At 45.9% G+C, this 21502-nt stretch overlaps 2 protein-coding genes across 12 annotated transcripts in view; one reads left to right on the top strand and one right to left on the bottom strand.

Annotated features, from left to right (window-relative positions):
• STPG1 (sperm tail PG-rich repeat containing 1) overlaps window positions 1-15010 on the top strand; it is a 36508-nt gene extending 21498 nt beyond the window's left edge. For 3 of the 4 annotated variants that reach the window (XM_043506045.1, XM_038377760.2, XM_043506046.1), the window contains exons 4-9: window positions 998-1099; window positions 2255-2428; window positions 6709-6820; window positions 7621-7786; window positions 9618-9808; window positions 12953-14710. In XM_043506045.1, coding sequence (XP_043361980.1) covers window positions 998-1099; window positions 2255-2428; window positions 6709-6820; window positions 7621-7786; window positions 9618-9808; window positions 12953-13029 — 822 coding nt within the window. In that variant the 3' untranslated portion in view covers window positions 13030-14710. Of the gene's footprint in view, window positions 1-997; window positions 1100-2254; window positions 2429-6708; window positions 6821-7620; window positions 7787-9617; window positions 9809-12952 lie in introns of all 4 variants that reach the window. The other variant, XR_006278231.1, reaches the window with a different exon arrangement.
• A 4052-nt stretch (window positions 15011-19062) lies between these two features.
• Window positions 19063-21502, bottom strand: part of GRHL3 (grainyhead like transcription factor 3) — an 84074-nt gene continuing 81634 nt past the window's right edge. For all 8 annotated transcript variants that reach the window (XM_038377594.2, XM_038377593.2, XM_038377595.2 and 5 more), the window contains one exon: window positions 19063-19975. In XM_038377594.2, the coding sequence (XP_038233522.1) occupies window positions 19861-19975 (115 nt within the window). In that variant the 3' untranslated portion in view covers window positions 19063-19860. The remainder of the gene's footprint in view (window positions 19976-21502) is intronic.

The following is a 21502-nucleotide window of genomic DNA, read 5'->3' as shown; positions in this document are numbered from 1 at the left end:
TTGTTTAGTTTTGAGAAGAGAAAATTAAGATTTGATCTGATAGACGTGTGTAATGTAAAAAAATTGTATAGGGGAGGTAAATTAGGAGCTCCTATTTACCCTCTCTCATCATGTGAAAACAAGGGCCATTCACTGAAATTGAAAGCCATCAAATGGAAAATTGATAAAAGGAAATAATTGTATACACAATGCACATTCCATGTTTGTACAGCACTTAGCACAAAGGTGTCTTGGTGTATAATTGGAGTGCCTATGCACTATGGTAATAATACAGATAACCTGTGGAACTCACTGCCACCAGATATAATCAAGGCCAAGTGTTAGTAGGATTTTAAAATGTTTAAATCCTTTTGCTGATAACAACGATATCAATAGTTACATTATCGAGGACACAATATTTATAAGGCATGCTTCACTGTGTAAGATTCAGTGACACTAATGCTGGTGGCATCCACCTCCTCTCCAGCATCTAGTGCCATTGTCTGCCAAGGATGATCATCCACCTTGAAGGCATGGCACCCCTGGTTTACATTTGGAGTTCAAGCTCCTAGATGGGCAGCCTACCAAGGCTGAAGAGCCCTGTGTGACCCGAGCAGTCTGCCTTTTTTATAGGTGCCAGACACTCTCCTTTCACACCCCCACTTTTCACAGAAACACCTCTGCCACATGAATGCAAGTGATGGGGTATGTGGCTGTCAGAGGCGATTGGTTTCGCTGGCCATTTGGGGAACTTTATAGGAGCTGTAAGCTCATCCCCAGCCCAGCAATAACAGCCCATTTAGGTTATTCCATAACTGTCCATTAAGGCATTCTTGCACCTTCTCTTGATGCATCTGGTACTGGCCACCAAGAGAGAGGATAATGGACAAGTTAGATCTGTCTGATCCAGTCTGGCAATTCCTAAATTCTGCTGTCACAGCTCTGAAACTTCCTAAATAATGTTTTGAGTTTGTTCAGAAGGATGATTGTTACTAAATGTGTTATGTTTCCTTATTAGAATGAAATTCCAGGCCCGGGATTCTATAATGTCGTTCACCAATCTGCAGAGATTAACAGCACCTCACTGTCAAAGAAGGGAACGGGCTACTTTCCTTCCATGGTAATGGAGAGGGTTTGTATTGTTTAGGGCCTGATCCACAGCCCATTAAAGTCAATTAGGCCCAGATCCTCAAAGGTATTTAAATGCCTACCACCCACTGAAATTAATGGGAGTTAGTTTATTTTAATTTCCCATTAATTTCAATGGGAAGTAGGCACTTAAATACCTTTGAGGATCTGGGCCTAAGGGATTTTCTGTTGACTTCTATTGCATCAGGCCTTTAATGATCTCATCTTATTTTTCATCCCTTGCTGCCTAAATTTAGAGCACCTCAAGTCAGAGTCTTCAATTGGGGTTAGGTATCTAAATGCCCTGAAGGATCTGGGCCTGAGATACAATAGCAGTGGGGCACCTTACAAACACTGAAGACAGACAGGCAATCGCTGTACCAGTCACTGGAAGACACTGCTATAATTAAGGCTGAATTCCATCCTCCATTCTAACCTTCTTTTTCAGTTGCTCATATAACTTTTAAAACAAATTCCTCTGGGGCTAAAACTTTCTATGCTTGATCTCAATCCAAAGGTGATTTTTCTCCCTTTTGGAGTAGAAAATTGGCACAAAATTGGCTGAGCCGTGTTTGAGTTATGGAAGTCTGAAGAAAAACCCCCATATTTTTCTCCCACGAGGGGTTAACTGGAAATGTTGCACTCACCCTAGCTTGAAAATGGCTAAAGCTAGTGACAACAAAGTCGGTTCTTCTATGAATCTCAGTGAGATTTACAAATCATAAGCCAAGTTAGAAGAAAATCTGCTCAATCCTTTTAATGATATGAATGCCGAACACCGATAATTTTGCACAGAATTTTAAACCCATTTTCAAACCATCACAATGGACGATAATCTAATGCACTGACAAAGTGTGCCTGGCTTCCACGCCAAGCCGCTGAGCATCTTCTTCTCCCAGGGAAGCCAATGGGAATTAATGGTGCTCAGCACCTCACTGGTAGGATCAGACCCCTTGCAATGGGACTCCCAACCATTCATGCAATTTAGTGGGGTTCTGTTGTATGTAAAATACAGAGGCTATTTCCTACCCAGTTATAATAATATTTAAAATACCAGAGATCAAACACTGGATCCAAACTATTCACCAGTCTCCCTCCAGCACTGCTGCTCAACTGCTATTGATTTCTTTGATTTGTCTCTTTCCAGGATGCTCGTCTCCCACACAAAAGAAAACCCAGCTACCCTGCCGCAAATGCCTACAACCTCTCATTGACATTTCAATCCAAGCAAGATTTCAGCATGGGAAACTCCAGCATGTTTCAGCAACCAATCGCTAAGAGGAGAGAGCAAATGTCCACCCCAGCGCCCAATCAATACAACGTAAGGGGCAAAACCCAGGAAGTTAAAGCCAATGTAAAACTAACTTTAAGTGAGATATGGGGAATTATAAGGAAATCATTGTACTGTGTTTAATCCTGTGTGGACCAGAGCATGGCTGGCTCAGGAAGGGTGTGCAAGGGGAGGAGAGGACGTTTCTCTTTATGCACCTGTGGCTTCCTCCTGCTCCTTTGAAGTCGGTGGGAGTTTTGCCATTGACTTCACTGAAAGCAGATCGGACCCCCATGCAAGGAGCAGTCTCAATCTCTGTGCATCCAGAGCACATGGGTCACCGAGGCAACCAGTATGCACCAGGATCTGCCACTGCAGCAACCTTCTGTCTTCCCACCACAATATAACCTGAGGTGTTGAAAGCCCCACAGGATTCTTTGGGCAAAATCCTGGCTTCACTGAATTCAACAGGAGCGTTGCTGCTGCCTTCAATGCAGCCAGGATTTCACATTTTATGTATCATTTCTAACAGATGTGTGGTCTGGTGGTTGAAACACAGGGCTGGAAATCAGAGGCCAGATCCTCCACGGATGTAAATCAGCATAGCTCCATTGACTTGCATGGAGCCATGCCAGTTTACACCAGCTAAGGATCTGGCCTTGAGATTCTATTCCTGATTCTGCCAGTGACTCACTGTGTGATCTTGAGTAAGGCACTAACCTTTCTGTGCCTCCTCATCCCATGTGTCACGTGGTGACAATAATACATGCTTCATTGGGGTGTTGTAAGTCTTACTCCATGAATGTTTGCAAAGTGCTTTGAGAGTCTTGAAAGGAAGTTGTTAAAGAAATACAAAGTATTATGAATATCTGCCTATCAAAATATTATACTTATTGGTCATGGATTTCACTGTTATCTAGGCAGTGCTGATTTATTATCATTGGTACTTTTAACTCATTCGCTCTGTAATTTTTTCTGCAAACCACGTCTGCTGTAGTTCCCTGAGTGTTTGTCACTTAGAACAAGATCTCTTATGTTGACACAATGCTCTTTTCACCAGATTTCAGAGTAGCAGCTGTGTTGGTCTGTATTCACAAAAAGAACAGGAGTGCTTGTGGCACCTTAGAGACTAACAAATCTATTTGAGCATAAGCTTTCGTGAGCTACAGCTCACTTCATCGGATGCATTCAGTGGAAAATACATCCAATGAAGTGAGCTGTAGCTCACGAAAGCTTATGCTCAAATAAATTTGTTAGTTTCTAAGGTGCCACAAGTCCTCCTTTTCTTTTCACCAGAGTTTTTTCATACTGTGTACTCACTTCAAATGTGATAAACATCCAGTGGGATGCTGGGGTGGAATGTGTCTTGTCTCAAAGCACGAAGTAACACTGTAAACAGTTTAGGACAGTGAGCGAAGAAGAAAACTAGCCACCTGAAACTGCAAAGGAGTTTTAGGTTGTTTATGCAAAATATAATTACATTTGAATGTGGCCAGGACACTGTCGTTAACTCCACTATTTCTGTAAGAAGAGCCAGAGGACCATTAATCACAGTAGCTGGTCAGGATCATCCTGTCTTGTTGTTGTTTATATTACAAATAGTGCCTAACGATTGAGTCCCTGTTTTGCTAGGTGGTGTCCATACACATAGTAAGACTGAGTCCCTGCACCAAAGAGTTTACCATCTAAGTAGACAAGACAGACCGAGGGAGAATGGAAGTATTATCCCCATCTTACAGGTGGGGAGCTGAAGCACAGAGATAATAAATGACTTTCCTAAGATCACACATGAAGTCTGGGGCAGAACTGGGAATCCAGCTCTCTTGATCCCAATCCAATGCCTTAGCCATTCACCGTCCTTCTTGGAAAGACAGTTCTTCCACTGCACAGCCTCTGTGCTGGTGCATTGGTTCAGAATTCACTTAAAGAGATGAGTGCTATGTACAGAATCATTCAAACTATTTCCTCAGTTTCCCTTGGTTGTCTGCCACGCAGGTAGCAACCACGCTTGATCCTCCTCAGTGCATTAGACACGACTAACTTCCCACTTAAGGTGGCAGCGTTGTAGGTTAGAAATGAGTTTCCATTGATGTGATACATTTATAGGCTTGGTCAGAATCAATGATCATGTGTCTTCATTGTTTATAAAGGGATCAGATCCTCAGCTGGTGTAAACCAGCACAGCTCCACTGATTTAAGGGGATTTTGGTGATTCTGTATACTGCTCCCCTTTTCTCTGAGTGAATTCTGAACCGACGCACCAGCACCAGCATAGGGACTGTGCTGTTAAAGGCCGACTTTCCAAATGATGGCCTCTGGTTAAAACACTGGACTTTGTTACAATGCCTTCCAGCTACGAGGATCTGCCTCAACAAGTTTTCTGTTGTTTAAGCTAGTTTGCAGATCATAATTATTTGACATATCATAGTATAATGGGTTTGTAGCATATTATTTCTAACATTGTAAGAATTTGCTTCTGGGAGTAACCTTCCTGGATTAATTACTGTCTTGTGATTTACTGTAAGGGATTGTGTCTAACCTCCGAGAAACACAACGGGAAACAATCCATTTAAAAGGTGGCAGTGCTTGATAATTTATGACCATAGGCAATGAGACACTCTGGGAAGAAACAGATGGCCCAGTCCTGTACACAGGCAAAACTCCCACTAAAGTCAACAGGAGTTTTTCCTTAAAACTGCAAATCAGGCCTTAGGTGTAATCTCAGCTGAAATTAATTAGTGTTGATAAAACCCAGGCTTGCAACAGAAAATAAAGCTGCAGCAGTGTCCAAAACTGTATGGAATAATGTTTTCAGTGTGTGGGCCAAATTCAGCCTATCACAACATGTGCTGTACATCATTCAGTGCATTAAATGCCCCAATAACAACTATGTGGGTGAAACCAGACAATCACTGTACTCTTAAATGAACTCACAGGGGGAAAATGATAAAAGACAAAACACCCCATCACCTATGGGCGAATACTTTTCATGCAATGATCACTCTATGTCTCAGCACTCATCCACAAAGGATATATGCACAACAACCTCAAAAGACGAGCCTTGGAGCTTACATTCATAACTTTGCTAGACACTAAAAATCATGGACTGAATAGAGATGCTGGATTTATGGCTTATTAAAACAATCTATAACCCACTAACAACCCCTGCCCCAGCTGTCTTTCCCCCTTGCCTTCTTTCTCCCCCCCTGCCCCCATGACTGGAGGGGTGTTAATTGGCCAGTTCACCTAGAATAGTCCCTTGAAATATGTGTTAACTACTTATGCTTAACAATCTGTTCACCTTGAATAGTTGTGACACTCTGAGGGGCTTGTCTTCCCATTTAGGGGCCCTGCTTCAATGAAGACACAACTATGCCAGCAGGAGAGCTTCTCCCCAGCATAGTTAATCCACCTCCCCAAGAGGCGGTAGCTATGTTGACGGTAGAAGCTCTCCTGTTAACATAGTGCTATCTACCCGGGGTGGGGGGGTTAGGTCAGTATAAATGTGGATTTTTCACACCCTTGAGTGATGTAGTTATCCCAATATAGATCTGTAGTGTAGACCTGGCCTGAGTACATTTCCCAGCCCTGAAAAAGAGCTCTGTGTCAGTTCAAAACTTGTCTCCCTCACCAACAGAAGTTGGTCCAATAAAAGATATTCCCTCCCCCACCTTGTGTCTCTAACATCCTGGGAGCAGTATCAATCAGAACCTTTCCACTGGATGGAGCAGGCCTGGTTAGCCTGATCCAACTGAAGTCTATGGGAATTTTGCCATTGGCTTTGAGGCATGCAGGATTAACCCCTAAACGATAGACTTGATCTCTTTGAAGAACAATTTTGGGCTAGGTAGAAAACCAGTGGCTACATTTTTGTCATTCTAGCCTACCCTGAAGGCCAAAGTTGCAACTGTTTGTTTATGCTCTTACAGGTGCTATCATGCAGATCACCTTTGGGTGCACTGGAAGCACTCCTTCAAACCCTATGCTTGGTTCAGTTATTTGAATGAGGTTGGGCACTTTTAGATCAAGCTGATGCAGCAACGACTGGCAGCGGCAACCAAACAAATGCAGCCAAATTTGCAGTGGGAGCTGCCAGTCCACAGCACCTCTGATGATAAACCCTCACAAGTTGGGCAGTCAGAAACAGAGACACCAAAATCCAGTGAGCTCTCCTAAAAATTTGGCCCTAATATTGCATTCATTTGTATCATTAGAGCAGTTCTGATTCACGATGGAGACTGGAGCTAAAAAACCATAGTTTTTGTTACGTTAGTAAATACCCAAGAGGAAGGTCAATTCAGAGGAATTCATGGAGACTTCATTTTGTACAGGCCTTTCTAGATTTCTGCAAGCAAAGCAACAACGTGTGTGCCCGGGCGATGTTTTTGTCCAAAACGACAAGAGGATTAAGCACTGATAAAACAGAAAAATGGCCTTCTCCGTGTAAGTGAGCTGTTGAGATGGGAGGAAAAGCATCACTTGTTAGTCTGAGTCTGATCTTATCAGGTGCTCACCACCATCACTGAAATCCATGGATATCCAGGCACTCAGGATATCACAGGGGATGCTCAGCACCTTGCTGGTTTGAGCCCGTTATGACATTTTGCATAGGTGAAGGGGCATTAGTGGGTGACACTTCCAAGTTCTACAGGATGGGCCCCTTGGAATTATTATTAAAGCACCCATCCAGATATAGTCACACCCCTGGTAGATTTATGGAACTTAGGGGAATTGCCAGAACATACTCAGAACATCCTCCAGGGTGCCAGGGGCTCAGGGAGTGGTGTGATGTCCCACACCATAATACACCTAAATCTGTCATGCTACCATAGAAGGAAACTTCTTCCCGGCCCCACTGCCTCATGAAGTTTATACCCTGAAGCATGAGGATGGTTGGCTCTAGTCATTTTTACATTAGGTGGTGTCACTGCAAGTGATGTTCACAGTCAACATCTCTTGTTTTTTTTAATTGCTAGTTTTCCTACCTGTACTTCCCCCCTGGATGCTCCTGTGTTCAGAATTAAGTCACTAGAGTAGTCACTCATCTTCTGTGCCCAAGGGGTAAGCTGCTCCAGGAAGCAATTTTTATCATCTCAAGAAATGCTTTCCCCCCAAAACATCCTGCTGTGCTGTTTCCTTTTACCTCTGTTACTTTCACGGACTCATCCCCTTTTATGCCTGCCCTAGTGCAATAGTTGCGGCATTGTTTGGTTTTTACATCCCTTTTCTTGTCATGTTATTAGGCCATTACAGAATCAACGAATCCCTCGTCAAGAAGTCCCCCAGGATTCTAGTGTCTTGCTTCAAATCAAATACTCATCGTGAAACAAAAGTGAACACAATAAGCCCAGGGCCTGCAGCCTATCAGCTAAGCAAACCCACTAAAGCAGCAAAGAAGACCACTTCCATGTGAGTGCTAACCTGTATGCTTTTTCACTGTCAGTCACTGCTTGTGATCACCTCAGATTGCAGGAGGGCCCAACAGCTGCAGCAGAAGAGCTCACACCTAGCTCTCTGCAAAGTTCTTCCACCATATCACAATCAAGCCTGTACTCGGTTGCCTCTGTTGCCACTGGTTTACAGATGGGGCAAAAGATGGCTCCCTTGGGAAGTGAAAGCATCAGGCTGCTTTCCCTGAAAGGGGAGGTGGTATGATAACACTGAAAAGCAAAATACACAAACTGTTATCAAATACCGCGCAACCATTGTGCTGTAGGTATGATGTATGATCCCCATTCTACAGATGGGAAAACCGAGGCACACATGACCCAGTGGCAGAGCAGGAAACAGACCCCACATCTCTGTTTGGGTAAAGCTTAGATGCTTCTCTGAACTTCATCGAGTCTGCAGAACTGAGGTGGACAACAGGCCTTCCTGCAAGGTTTCAAGCACTTGCTCCTTCAGTTCAGGCCAAAACAGAATAAAGGAAGAAAAGGAAAAGCCCCTTTCTTTCCCCTTTGGCATCATTCTGGGAAGGCAGATAAATCTGCCTTTCAGCAGGTTATTCAAGTAGATTTATTATGCCCACCCGGTGACAGTGACATTGGGTTGCCTGAGATAAGATTAAGATCAACAGTAAATTCTTGACCATGGAAAGGTATGAGGAGTATATGGGCAAGTCTGCAGCTCTCTGCACACAGGCAGGTGTATCTTACAACAGAGGTTTGGTGAAAGGAGTAGGAAGCTGTAGGGAGAGAGAAGCAATGCCAGACAGCGTGTGCTAAACACAGCGAGCTAGGGCGAAAAGCTAAATTAAACCTTGAGTGAGAGGATCATTAATCTACATTATCAGCAAATATCAGAAGGATCAGTGACCGGATGCCAAAGTTAGGCTGTGTCCACTGGTGGCAGCATGTAGGGTATGTGTAGCTACACGCTCCAGTGAAAAGCAAGTTACAGTCTGTAGCTACACTTGTTAGTGAAAGGGGCTGGTGGGGGAGGGACAGTGGTGAAAGGCTCCAGCACCAGGGAGCTAGAGGAGCCTTTCCCCGGGCCTCCCTCTTGCCAGAGCCTTTCCTGACTGCCAGGGTCTTTCCCTGTGCTGGGGAAAGGCTCCACCAGCTGGGAAGCAGCAGGACTACAGTGCTAAAAAGAGCAGTGTAGACAGCACAGCATGGTGTGGGTGAATAGAGAACCACGTAGGGGATGTACGTGAGTACGTAGCCACACCCTTCAAGTGTGTCTTTACTCACCGAAGCTGTACCTCACAGTTGCCACTGCTATTTATACCTGTGCTAAGGGCTACTCATGTATGTACTGTGTAGGTGTACCCTTAGAGACAGATCCAGCTCCCATTTAAGTCACTGATTTATGCCTATGGGGCCACATACTCAACTGGAAAACACTGGCACAGCTCCGTTGACTTCAGGGGAACTACCCTGATTTACACCAGCTGAGCATCTGGCCCTGGCTCTCAATAGCAGCCGGATTGGGCCCATCATCGCGTCAATATATTTTGCGAAACAGTTAAGAGGCTTGATACGTGGCTTTGTACATGTACCCCGATTTGCAAAGTGTGTGATCTGAGAGGAGCCGGATAATTCTTTTCTAGGGCATTCTTTAAAGCTTTTAGCCTGGATTTTCAAAGGAGCCTATGTGATTTGAGCACTTAGCACCTATTGAATTTCAATGAAATATCAGCATTAACTCCATTAGGCACCATTGAACATCGCAGCTTTTATTCTCAACCTTCAAACCCCATCAATTTGCAATGCATCTCAATTTTCCTTTCTTCTAATAGGCGAAAGCAAAACTTGAATTTCTCCGCCCCAGCCATACCACCCCCAAAAAATCCACCTTTGCCTGGTCCAGGGCAGTATGAAATAGTGGATTACGAAGGCCCACCAAAGCATTACATCTCTAGTGCTGTATTTGTCTCAAACACGGGACGGTGGAGAGGGGACACATCTCAGCAAGTGATACCTGGGCCAGGTAAAAATAAAAATTTTGATAAATACTTTGTATTTACATAGAGCTCAAAGCACTTTCCATAGCTGATTAAGCAGTGTTATCTACCTTTTTACAGATAGGGAAACTGAGGCACTGAAAAGCTAAGGATTAGATGTACAATGCCTAAAGATGCAGATAGGCACCTAAAGCTGCAGACAAGTGCCTTAGTGGGATTTACTGAAATGCCTAAGTAAGTTGGGCACCTAACCTACTTGGGAGCTGTTATTAAACCCCATTAGGCACCTATCTGCATCTTTAGGCACCTAATTACTTTTGTAAACATGGGGCTAAGTGAGTTGTCCAAGGTTACACCGAGATTCAGTATCAGAACTGGGAATAGAACCTAAGTCTCCTGACTCCCAGCCCTGTGGTTGGACCACTAGACCACGCATTTAAACTATTTTGAGAAAAGCATAAATGTTTGCACTGCAATTGCCATTCAAGTATCACCAACTGTCAGCATGTTTGACAATCAGCTTATGGGAGTTATGTTGTATTTGGAAAACTACCATTCAACTCTTGTTATTACAACCAAAGTTTTACCTATGCTGCTGTAAAGCCCTGTGTGAGTGGGGTGGGAGGAAGCAGTTAGAGGAGAAGGAAGAAAACTGACTCACGAAACTACAAAGTGTTTGCATAGCCCAAGAGGAAAGCAACATTACAGGGCATCATAGCCCTGAATCTCCTCTGCCTCATGCCACCTTTACACTGGTCTAACTCTGACACTGGTGTAACTCCACTGAGTCCAGGGCAGTTGCTCCTGATTTACATCAGCATATGTGGGAGACAAAGCAGGTCCCATAATTGTATCCAGAAAATGCTTGGAGGAGGTAGAAGAAGGGACCTACTCACAGAGACTCATGTGTTAAATGTACTAACATTTCCATGAGTATGATGTGCTTTGTTCTAATTACCTACCAGTATATCCAGTGTGCATGCTGAAAGCTAGATTATGTAGTCCTTACTTATACACGCAGTCCCATTGTAGCCAAAGGGCCCGCTCACCTCACTAGGTGCTCAGCAATGTAAGGGATCCAGATCTGGCCCTTTTGGTGGTAAGATTGCTAACATATAGGGGACAAACGGAGAGCCAGATTCTGCCACCATTTCCGGACATTGAATAGTTCCTTACTCCGCAAGTATTGGAGTGCGTGTGGAGTAGGGAACTGCTGAGGGTGAGCAAGGCTGGTGGAATCTGGCCCCAAGTGCCCTTTGTGCAATTAATAATTGCCATGAGTAACACTATTTTCATATAGTGAGTAAGTTAGGTGTATTCGAGAAAGTAAACAATACAAGAAACATGACCCTAAGTCCCTCTGACAGATGAATGCCTGGTTTGGAAAGCAGACAATAGCTATTTTGCTATTATTTACAGTATATGATTTTATTCATCTGTAGAATTTGTACATCCACAGAGTGCTGGGGAATGTCATTCCAGGCTAAAACAGTGCCATCATTTTCCCCAGGGGTCTTGTGGCAGCAAAAACAGAGGGACAGATTCTGTTAAAGGATTGCATGATAATCATTGTCCATATTACATTTCAAATGCTGAGCATGCCAAGTGCTTCGGCAAAAATGCTGATGTCCCTAAATACTGGTCTACTTATTAAATGTTGGGCCAGATCCTCAGCTTGTGTAAATTGATGCACCTTAATTAAAGCAAAGATGAAGCAGAGGAAGTGGGGCTAGAAGTACTTTGAACAGAAGGCAGTAAAAGAGTCTAAAGTTTTTCCAACCATAGTATTAAATTAAAAACCATGCACATGCATTGTTAACTTGTGAAAAGTCAGGACATCTCCCATAATCACAAACCCACTCACCCCTGCCAGCATCCTTTCTGGCATTAGAAAAGATCAAATCCCATTCTTTTTAACCTTTTACCGCTAGCTGTGAAGACAAGAAAGAAACTTCAGTGGGGCAAAGCTCCCTGCAATGAAATCTAAAGTAGCGTTAGCCCATGTGAACTATTAATATATAATGCAAAATCACCCAGTACTGTATGACTTACCTGTAATACAGATTCTGCAGTGCTGTGCATGTACTTTGTAGAGAACAATGACATCAGAATAAGAACAATCTAAACGCCACACAATTAAATTCATAGGCTTATATTATTGCAGGAGCCTTATTAAAGGATGGTTGGGCACCAAGTATTTGGTGGCTGGATTTTAAGATGCCAGATATTTAATACTACGTCCAGGGTTCCTGGTTTATCATGTAACCTAAAAGCCACCGAGAAAGATACAGTCAATACAAAAAAACAATCAGGATGAACTTTGGATCATGCTAAGTATTAAAGAAAGGTTCAAATGCAGGATCTGAGCCAAACTTTGGAACTAGATCCCAGTGTCATAGCTCAGACCCTTCTCTAATTACAATGAATATTAATGAAAGCATGGCTTGCCCGTACCTCTGTAACTTACCTGCATTTACGTGCATATTACCAAAGGCCCAGGAGGCTAAGGTGGCTCGCTTCTGTCTCACTAAACTGACATGTTGTCATACACATCTGAGTGGATACTCAAGGAGGGGGAAAAAAAAAAAGTCTTTCTGCCTTCACTAAACCTTTCAACACTATGGGCCACCTTTGGCTGTCTTCACTGTCTATCTAAGGTGCTTGTATGGCCCCATTACCATAGTATCTGAGAGCCTCACATTCCCATTGTGTTGATGGGAAACGAAGGCAGAGAAGGACTGAAGCCCACATCCTTAAAGGTTGATTGAGTTCAGTAGGAGTTAGACACCTAAATACTAATCTGAGCCTAAGTGACGTGGCCAAGGTCATACAAGAAGTCTGTAGCAGAGCAGGGAATTGAACCCTGATCTCCCAAGACCAGACTAGCATTCTCTCCTCTCATCTCCTTTACTCATGCTGAATATGTCCTTACTCCTCATTGACTTCAATGGCGAACTAGATATTTATTCAGCATGAATAAAGGTATAGGAATCTGGCCATTATTTATTACCAGTTGAAGATGCTCCATGCAGCCAATGAAAAATACAGTCAAGGGTTTATTGCCCTTTCTCTTACCCCTCCCCTCAAGCAAACAAGACCCCGTAGTTCCTATTATTAGTCAATAATCTGAAATTTGCATTTAGCTCATTTATGTATCTTCCTCGTTATAGGTACTTATCTGCCAGAAGTACCAGGGAAGCAGTCCTTTATCTACAATATTGATAACAAGTGGATTCCAGTACTGTAGGCATCACAGCCCACATATTTTGGAGAAATTCTGCAAAGACTGGACTTCATTCAAAACCAGCAGTACATCCGCTAATGCACAAGCAAGCTATAGTGTCCCCAGCACCCAAGTTTTAACTGTCTTTATTGTCTGGCATCTGATACTGGTATTTTGCACATATTGCAAACTGAAAGGTGATCATTAGGCTGAAATTGACCTAAGATCTTCCAATTAAGCTGACACTGAACAATTCATGCAAATATTGTTTGATTCTTTTTTACCCTATGGAATTAGTGATCATGTATCTTTGGCGCTGATAAATTCTGGCCATATATCGGCCAATCACGGTATACTTGCGGAAATCTATATCTTGCTTTTTATCCCCAGTTATCTTGGTTGGAACTGTGGTTCCCCTGATCCTCCATTTAGACCTCTGGCTTTTAGAATGCATGTGTGGTGCTGGATTAGGTGCACTCTCTCCCTGTAAACACAAAATAAATCTCTGTGTGTTCTAGTCATGACAATAATACAAATAATAATAGCAGTCTGTCTCATCTAATCAACAACAGCAAAAGGAGGTGGGAGTAGGAACAGCTGTCCAAAATTGAGCATTCGATCAGAGGTTTGGAATTGCACCTGTTTATCTTCACCTGTTTCTCCTCTTACTCACACAGGCGTAAATCAGAAAAAACTCCACCGAAGTCAATGAAGATTTGCAGATTTACTCCAGCTCAGAGGCTGGCCCCAAAAGGGCCCCATTTGATACCCACATTGCACTGATGTAAATGACTGCATACATAGCAGCGTAAGGGTGAGTCCGCCCCATACAGTATGCTACCCTGGCTGAGTGTCGTGTAAGTTCCATCTCTCCAGCAAAGCCCTGGGCAGTCTGGGATTTTAGGAGATCACATTTCCCATAGCAACAGACAAATTGCTTGTAGAAAAACCTACAAGCAAGTGACATGAAATTAAACCAAGGAGGGTAGAGAGGGTAGATGAAAGATACATGGAACTGCAAGATACAAGGAAAAGCAATGAAAGTGACAACACTCTTATTGGCACTCTGCAGAGAAACCATGGAGTGGGAGACTGACCTTGTTCCTAGCAGATGGTACAGATAGCTAGATCAGTGGCATTCAGGATTGGGGCACATTGGGAGGGCAATATGGGAGAAAGCTTGCATTTCTGTGATGTTTGTGCTCTGAGGACAGAGCACTTCAATTTGTCATGCACAGTCAGGTCTTGGCATGTGTAGGTGTGATGCACTTGCAAAATTTGTGCAATGTAAGCAGCACGCCTTCAAAATGAATAGCTGTGGATGCAGTTTTCTGATCTGGAAGTGAGGATAAGTCAAAAACTTTTGAATTAATTGGTTTTTTTTAAGTCAGTACAAACTAGCCACCAACTGGACCTAGCAGAATATTGCTTCAGTGGAATATTGCTTCTCTCATTCATCATCATGAACTCCTGGCAAACAGAAGTGGGTTCATACTTTCACATGACCTTTATCCACCCTCAGGACTTGCTGCCCCAGAGCCTCTTCGGTAGCACTTTAACCTTCTAAAGGTGCTGGTGGGCTCCGGGTGACCAGTCAAGAATGCTCTTGCATGCTTGTGAGCTGTGCTTTACACAAGTTGTATGGCAACTCGCCTTTGCTGGAAGGGATGAACCGATACTGAGCACGCCAGTAATGTCAGCGAAACACCCACCCTAGGCAGGGTGGGGGAGGGCAGAGGGGCTGGGTTTGCTCTCACAAGGATGTGAATCAGCTGGCGTTTGCTGAAATCAGTGGAGTTTCCTCGATATAAAGTGGGTGTGAGATCAGGATGAAGGCAGGTTCACATTTTGCTTTCATCAAAATAGGCTCCTGATCCTCCATTGCCCAACACTTTTTGTGGGCACTTAGACCAGTGCAACGCGGGCGTGAAACACAACCTGCTCAGAATGGTCAAGCTGTGTGCTGCACTAGTGCAAAGAGCTGCAGCAGCTCCAGGGGCAACAATTCCCACCTGGCAAAACTCCGGGCCAGATTCTCAGCTGGTGCAAAGTGGCACAACACCACCCAAGTTGCCTTTGGTTGTAGATAACCTAAAATTGCTTGTGACTTTCTTCTGCTTTCTCACTGGTGAAAAGCACAAGGAACCCCACTAAAGGCCATGGAATTGCACTGGTGTGAAGAAGAGAATCAGACTCCAAGGGCAGATTAATCCCTGATATAACTGAGCTGTAGCTCACGAAAGCTTATGCTCTAATAAATTTGTTAGTCTCTAAGGTGCCACAAGTACTCCTTTTCTTTTTGCGAATACAGACTAACATGGCTGCTACTCTGAAACCTGCATTACTTCAGTGGATTTACACCAGGGGTACATTTGGCTCCTAGTCTCAATCCACTTGCCATAGGCATGGGCATAGCTGTTACGGATGAACCACTTCCCGCCGTTCTCTGCCCCCCTCTCACTGAAAAATAGCTCTAACCTTTCCTCTGTGCCGTCCTGACTGCAGGGGTACACCTCAATGTGCCCCTTTCCAGTCACAGAGCTTGGCGGGAATATTGGCAATAAGGAAACACGATACGGTCAGAGGGTGGGCAAAACGATTTTCCAGCAGAGCAACTGTCTCACCAAGGGATTTGTGATAATCACAGAAACCTCGCAACGTGACAGGAAGGAAATAGAACCATGCGTTTTTCTTGCAGCCTCCAGAAATCTGTACTGCACCTCTCAGCCCATCCCCTAACCTGATCAGGCAACTTCTCTGCAGGCTCTGAAAACTCTGACCCCCCCACCCTTCCACTGCCTCTGCTCCCCTGATCTGCACATGGGTGTATCCCTGCCCCTCCAATGGGTGATGGCAGCTATTGAGAATGCAACTGAACTACGTGGGAGAGTCACGTCACCAATAGAATCGGAAGAAAGACGGTAACCACGGAACTAGAATTAGCGCAGGAGAGTCAGTACTTGAGGCTCTTTCATAGCCACAGGAAAGGTTCATTGAGAACCAGCGTTACCACGGACAATCTCTGAGCACGCTCCACGGCACACTCCAGCACCTGGCTGTGCATTTTCCACAGTCCTGCCTGCTGTTGTTACTGATTATCTGCATTTCCGGTGTCGCCTGTAGAGATGTCGTCTACCCTGACCAACCAACAGGCCAAATTAATCCCTGGGATAATGGAACCAATAATCTGAGAGTTCACGACCTCCTCCCCATACACTTCCCCCCCCGCACACACACACACACACACTCTCCTGCCCAGGCCCCGAGCTCTCCAAACTGCCAGAAGCTTAGTGGAAACCAATTGGGCATTTACATTTTTTTTTAATGCTTAGTTCTTCTATGGCACTTTCCAGCTATGGGGGCCTCACAGCTGTTTCCAAAGGCGGGATTAATGCTCAGTCCCACTTTACAGATGGGGAAACTGAGGCAACTAAACCAGGAAGTGACTTGCCCAAGGTCACGTGGTGAGCTATGGGCAGAGCCAGGCTGTGACGAAGCGGGACTGTTCTTAATGTTTCCTCTGAATAGTGTGGGGGTGCCTCAGTTTCCCCTATGCAGTTCTTAAGTATCTAGGTGGTGGGATAAGGGTGTATGATCATTGCAGAGCCCTAGAGGGCAGGTGTGTGCAGGGGTCTGGACACAGAGAATGGCTGACACCCTGTTTCCTGGCAACTGATGATCTGGCCCTTCCCCCCTGCAAGGTGAGAGCTAAAGGCTTGGAGAACAGAGGAAGCAGGTGCCCTCCTAGCCCAGGAAAGGGACAAAGCCCAGAAGAGGGGGGGGGGCTGGAGAGAGTTTCAGTTTTGGGGCTGGCTGGGGACATGGAGTGAAGTGCAGATGTGGTTGTCTAGGTCACTGCCCCCCAAAATGGACCCAGCTGAGGGGTCCTATTCTCTGCACCTACAAGCTGTTTTAGACCATGTTCCTGTCATCTAATAAACCTTCTGTTTTACTGGCTGGCTGAAAGTCACGTCTGACTGCAGAGTTGGGGTGCAGGACCCTCTGGCTTCTCCAAGACCCCGCCTGGGTGGACTGGCTGTGGGAAGTGCACGGAGGGGCAGAGGATGCTGAATACTCCGAGGTCAGACCCAGGAAGGGGGAAGCCAGGTGAGCCGTGTGTCCTGCAGACAGGCTGCTCACAGAGACGAGACTTCCCCAGAGTCTGACCTGGCTTCGTAGGGAGCAGTTCCAGAGCATCGCCCGGGGACTCCGTGACAACTGGTGGCAGTGGTAGGATGTACTGCACCCCATGGATGGCACTTCCTGCAGTAAGTGACGGGGAGCAGTGAAACGAAGGGGGATTACAAGGACCAGGCGTGCTGAAGGCTCAGAGAGGAGCAGTTTCAGGGGGCGGTTAACCCCTGGGAGCGTGTGACCAGCAAGAAGGACTGTGCAGTAATGGGGTCCCCCTGGCGACTGCAGTGAGCAGTCTCAGGGGTGGAGGAGCCTGTGGCTTGGCCCTGGGGTAGAGAGAAGGACTTTTGCAGTAACAGGGTTCCCTTGGGGATTGCAGCGAGCAGTCCAATGGGCAGAGGAGTCTGCAGCTTGACCCTAGCAAAGAGGTGGTGACCTCAAGAAGGGCTGGCACACAAGGGGTTCTCCCTGGAAACCGTGGGGAGCTAAGAGTGCACAGGCCTGAGTGTCCACAACAACTTGGGAACAGCGGAGTCATAGAACCCAGAAGTCCTGACTCCCTGTCTGGTAACCAGGATCTACATAAAGATGTGGCAGAGCTTTAGGAACCTGGTAGATGGGCTGGGGAGGATTTATTCGAGACTCCTCCAGATCCCCCTTGTGCCCCTCTTTTCCCACCACTCATCTGCTTCCCCCTCATGCCTCTCCACTCCCTTTTGTGCTCTGCTCCTGACTCACATGGGAGAGGGAAAGGAGGGGGCTGGAAATTACCAAAAAGCAGTTTTTGAACGAGAGGCAGAGCTGACCCTACTGCTCAAATAGCCCCCAACTCCTACAGGCTCCTTTGTGGCCAGCTCATCCTCTTCTCCAGCTGGGCCCTACCCATGGCCCCACCCTAGTGGGTCCACTTGCAGCTGCAGGGTGCCTCCCCTCCACTCCCACAGAGGCAGGGACAGTGCCAAGAGCCTCATTCGCCCCATCCAGGAGTGACAGCAGGGAATCCTCTCACCCTCTATGTCTGGAGCAGCAGCAGTGCCCCTCATCCCCCTGTTGGCAGGGGCCCTTCAGTACTTACCTCAGCAGCTGGAATGTAGGCCAGTTGAGCCTGCTACTTACTCCTGATGCACACTGAGCCCTCTGCAGAAATGGTGGCAGGGAGTCTTGGAGTTAACACCCCATTGAGATGCACATGGCCAACTCACATTCCAGGCTCTCAGCAGACCCCAGGTAGACATTGCTGCCCAGGTTACACTTGGGCCATGTTTTCACACTTTCCTTCCAAGTCACAAGTACTAGACATTTATATCTTTTTTTTAAATGAATGCTGAGATTCTGATACAATAATCACAGGACTCCAGGAGCTGAGGCTCTGGGCATGGGCCTATGACTTCATCTGGCACAGGAGGACCCTACGAAGGGAGGGCTGTTGTCTGAGGATGGAACACCATGGAGCCTTGTGAGGGTTGGGGGGAGGAAGATGGTGGAATTATCCCTAGCAGGAAATAAGTAGGGCTGATGCCTCAGTTTCCCAATGCATAGAATGGAGATAATCTCCCCATTCGACCCCAGGGGTGTCTGAGGGTTACTGAATTGTTCTAAGCATCCTTTGAGCTCCATCCAGGAGCTGAGTGTTAATTCTGTAACACAGACTTGGAGGGAGGCCCATGGGTTGCAGGAAGGATGAGTTTGGAGGAGACACCCGGAAGTCAGTCTGTGGCCACATGGCTAGAATGCTGGCTGCAGCCTCTCTGTGAGCTGTCCTCTTCATAAAGAACCAGTTTAGTTTTACAAGCCTGGAGTCTTCATGTTATTACCCAGCATGTGTCACATGAAACAACTTCCAATCCTTTCTCTGCCTCCCTCCCGCTTTCCCAATGGGTCCTACCTATTCCTCCCAAAGCCCCACCGAGTTTGCAAGAACACTTCCACTTTCCATCTCTGAACCTTTATTATTATGGAATATACAAAAAACCCAACAACACGGTTATAAAAATGAGTTCACGGGGAAATGTGAAGCAGCCCGGTTTTGAAATGCGCTGTGTCCCGGTGCTGGGTCAAATATAAAACAAGGCATATTTATACATATACAAAATATAAAAGGAAGGGTACATTAGAAATGTATAAAACAAATGGCTGACAAGTAGTATTTACATCCGGGGTGAGGTGGAGGGGCAGTGTCCAGAGCCAGCAGCATCTGTTTAGCAGCCACGTTTAAATGCATCTGAGAAAGTCTCTTTGGAGCGGGGAGCTGCCGGCTTGGATCAGCCCGGGTTGGGTGCTGTTTGAAGGTTCTGCATGACTGACGGTTTAGTAGAAAGCTGATGCCTGTGGTCGATTCAGCAACAGGCCAAGACAAAGGGTGAACAAAAGCATTCGTTGTCTATGTGTAGGCTGCCATTGGACAGCCATGTTAGCAGATCTGCTATTCCAACCGTGAAACAGACGCGCCGACCTATTGCCTGGGGGGAAGAAAATACAAAGTACAAATAATAATAATAATAATTAATAATAAATTCAACCAAGAGAAGTTCCATGTTCACATGGAGAATGGATTGTCCAAGCACTTCTCAGAACCAGTGTCACCGCGCTGAGTGTCTCCCCCTGCCCAGGGGAATGTGTTCAAGTAAAGGCAATGAGGTGTGCCGTGAGGTTGTGTTCCATTTGGGTCCAACTTGCCAGCTTCAGGAGAGAAGTCCCAGCGTAAGTGCAGCCCTGGGCTCCTTATAGCTCCTTGAGGATGATCTGGATTTTGTCCTCTGCTTCCACTATGTCCAGTAAAAAAGCCATGTGGTTGCTGTAGTGCTGAATGATGTTGTTATCCATGTTCACCAAGATGCTAGGAGAGGAGAGAGATTGGATTAGGGGAGCATATTTCAAACAGTCACTTTAGCTGCAGAGTGGTGGGAACTGGGACATCCTGAATTCTTGTCCTGCCTTTCCCACTAACTTGCCATGTGGCCTTGTGCAAGTCCTAGCACTGCACTGTGCCTCAGTTTCCATACAGGTGAAATAATAGGACTGACCTACCTGGGCCACAGAGGTGTTGGGAGGATCAAATAGGCCTTTATAAAGTGCTTTGAACATGCAAAGCTCTATACAAACAGGTTTCAGAGTAGCAGCCATGTTAGTCTGTATTCGCAAAAAAGAAAAGGAGTACTTGTGGCACCTTAGAGACTAACAAATTTATTTGAGCATAAGCTTTCGTGCATCCAATGAAGTGAGCTGTAGCTCACGAAAGCTTATGCTCAAATAAATTTGTTAGTCTCTAAGGTGCCACAAGTCCTCCTTTTCTTCTATACAAACAGTATGTGTTCTTGTTACTAACCAGTTTGTAATCACACCCGTATTGTGACAAATTGGTTCCTTTCTGGGGCTCAGCGATAAGCGACGGGTGGCTCATTTCCACTTGGGAAGCCAGCTTGCTCATTTAACTACAGCAGCGGGCAAGCTGGGAAGGCACACACAGAATATGGCATTGTCCACTTTATCCTACCTCAGGCTTCACGGCATTGCCGAGCTGGGTGCAATATGGAGGAATGACCGAGAGAGTCTTTTCCACTTACAACCGCCAAGATCCCTGTGCAGAATGTAAGCACTGCTGATGCCCATTCTCCCAGACAGGCAGAGGCAGATTAAGGTTTTGTGGGGCCCTGGGCCAGAGCAAGTGGGAGCCCCTCCCCATCCCTTCTGCCTGAATTCCTCCTGCCCCTCCCCCCCGTGCTCCTGCTGGGGGAAGGGGTGGGGCACAGGGGCTTCCCCCGCCCACCCCAGCGCTCCTCTTGGGGAGCATGGTTGGGACTCCTCCACTGCTCTCCAAGCAGGAGCACCAGGCAGGCAGTGGGGCAAGCCCCTGCAGCCAACCCCAGGGTCCCCAGCAGGAACGCTAGACGGGTGGAGTGGGATGGGTGCAGGAGCGTTTTTCCAGCACCCCCCAATTGGCTGGTGCCCCTGGGCACAGGCCCCGTTGGCCCAGTGGCTAATCTGCAACTGCAGAGAACACATGCAGCCTGAATATACAGCATCAGCAGGAGAGCCGGCACTCCAAATTCTTGGCTCCTTCCAAATGGCCACATCTTTTCTGGCTGTGGACTGGTTACAACTTCAGTGACAGTCATAAAATCAACTGCTTGGAACCAGAAATTATAAAGGGCAAGAGGAGAAGCATTTCAACAGCTGATTTAAAGCCAAGGCCATGGCTCCCCATCATACCAGAGTTCCTCGTTAAAATATAATTGATGTCACAGGGCGTCACACAGCTACGTTCCCATAAATCACAGGAGGAGCTTGTAACCGTTTGGAAGCAGCAAAGAGAACAAACCGTCTTTCATTGCACAGGGCACGTTCCCTCCAGGTCTCTGCTGGG

The sequence above is a fragment of the Dermochelys coriacea genome, chromosome 19 (genome assembly GCF_009764565.3).
Source record: "Dermochelys coriacea isolate rDerCor1 chromosome 19, rDerCor1.pri.v4, whole genome shotgun sequence".
In the NCBI taxonomy this organism is placed as follows: Eukaryota; Metazoa; Chordata; order Testudines; family Dermochelyidae; genus Dermochelys; species Dermochelys coriacea.
This window is presented reverse-complemented; position numbering and strand designations above follow the sequence as displayed.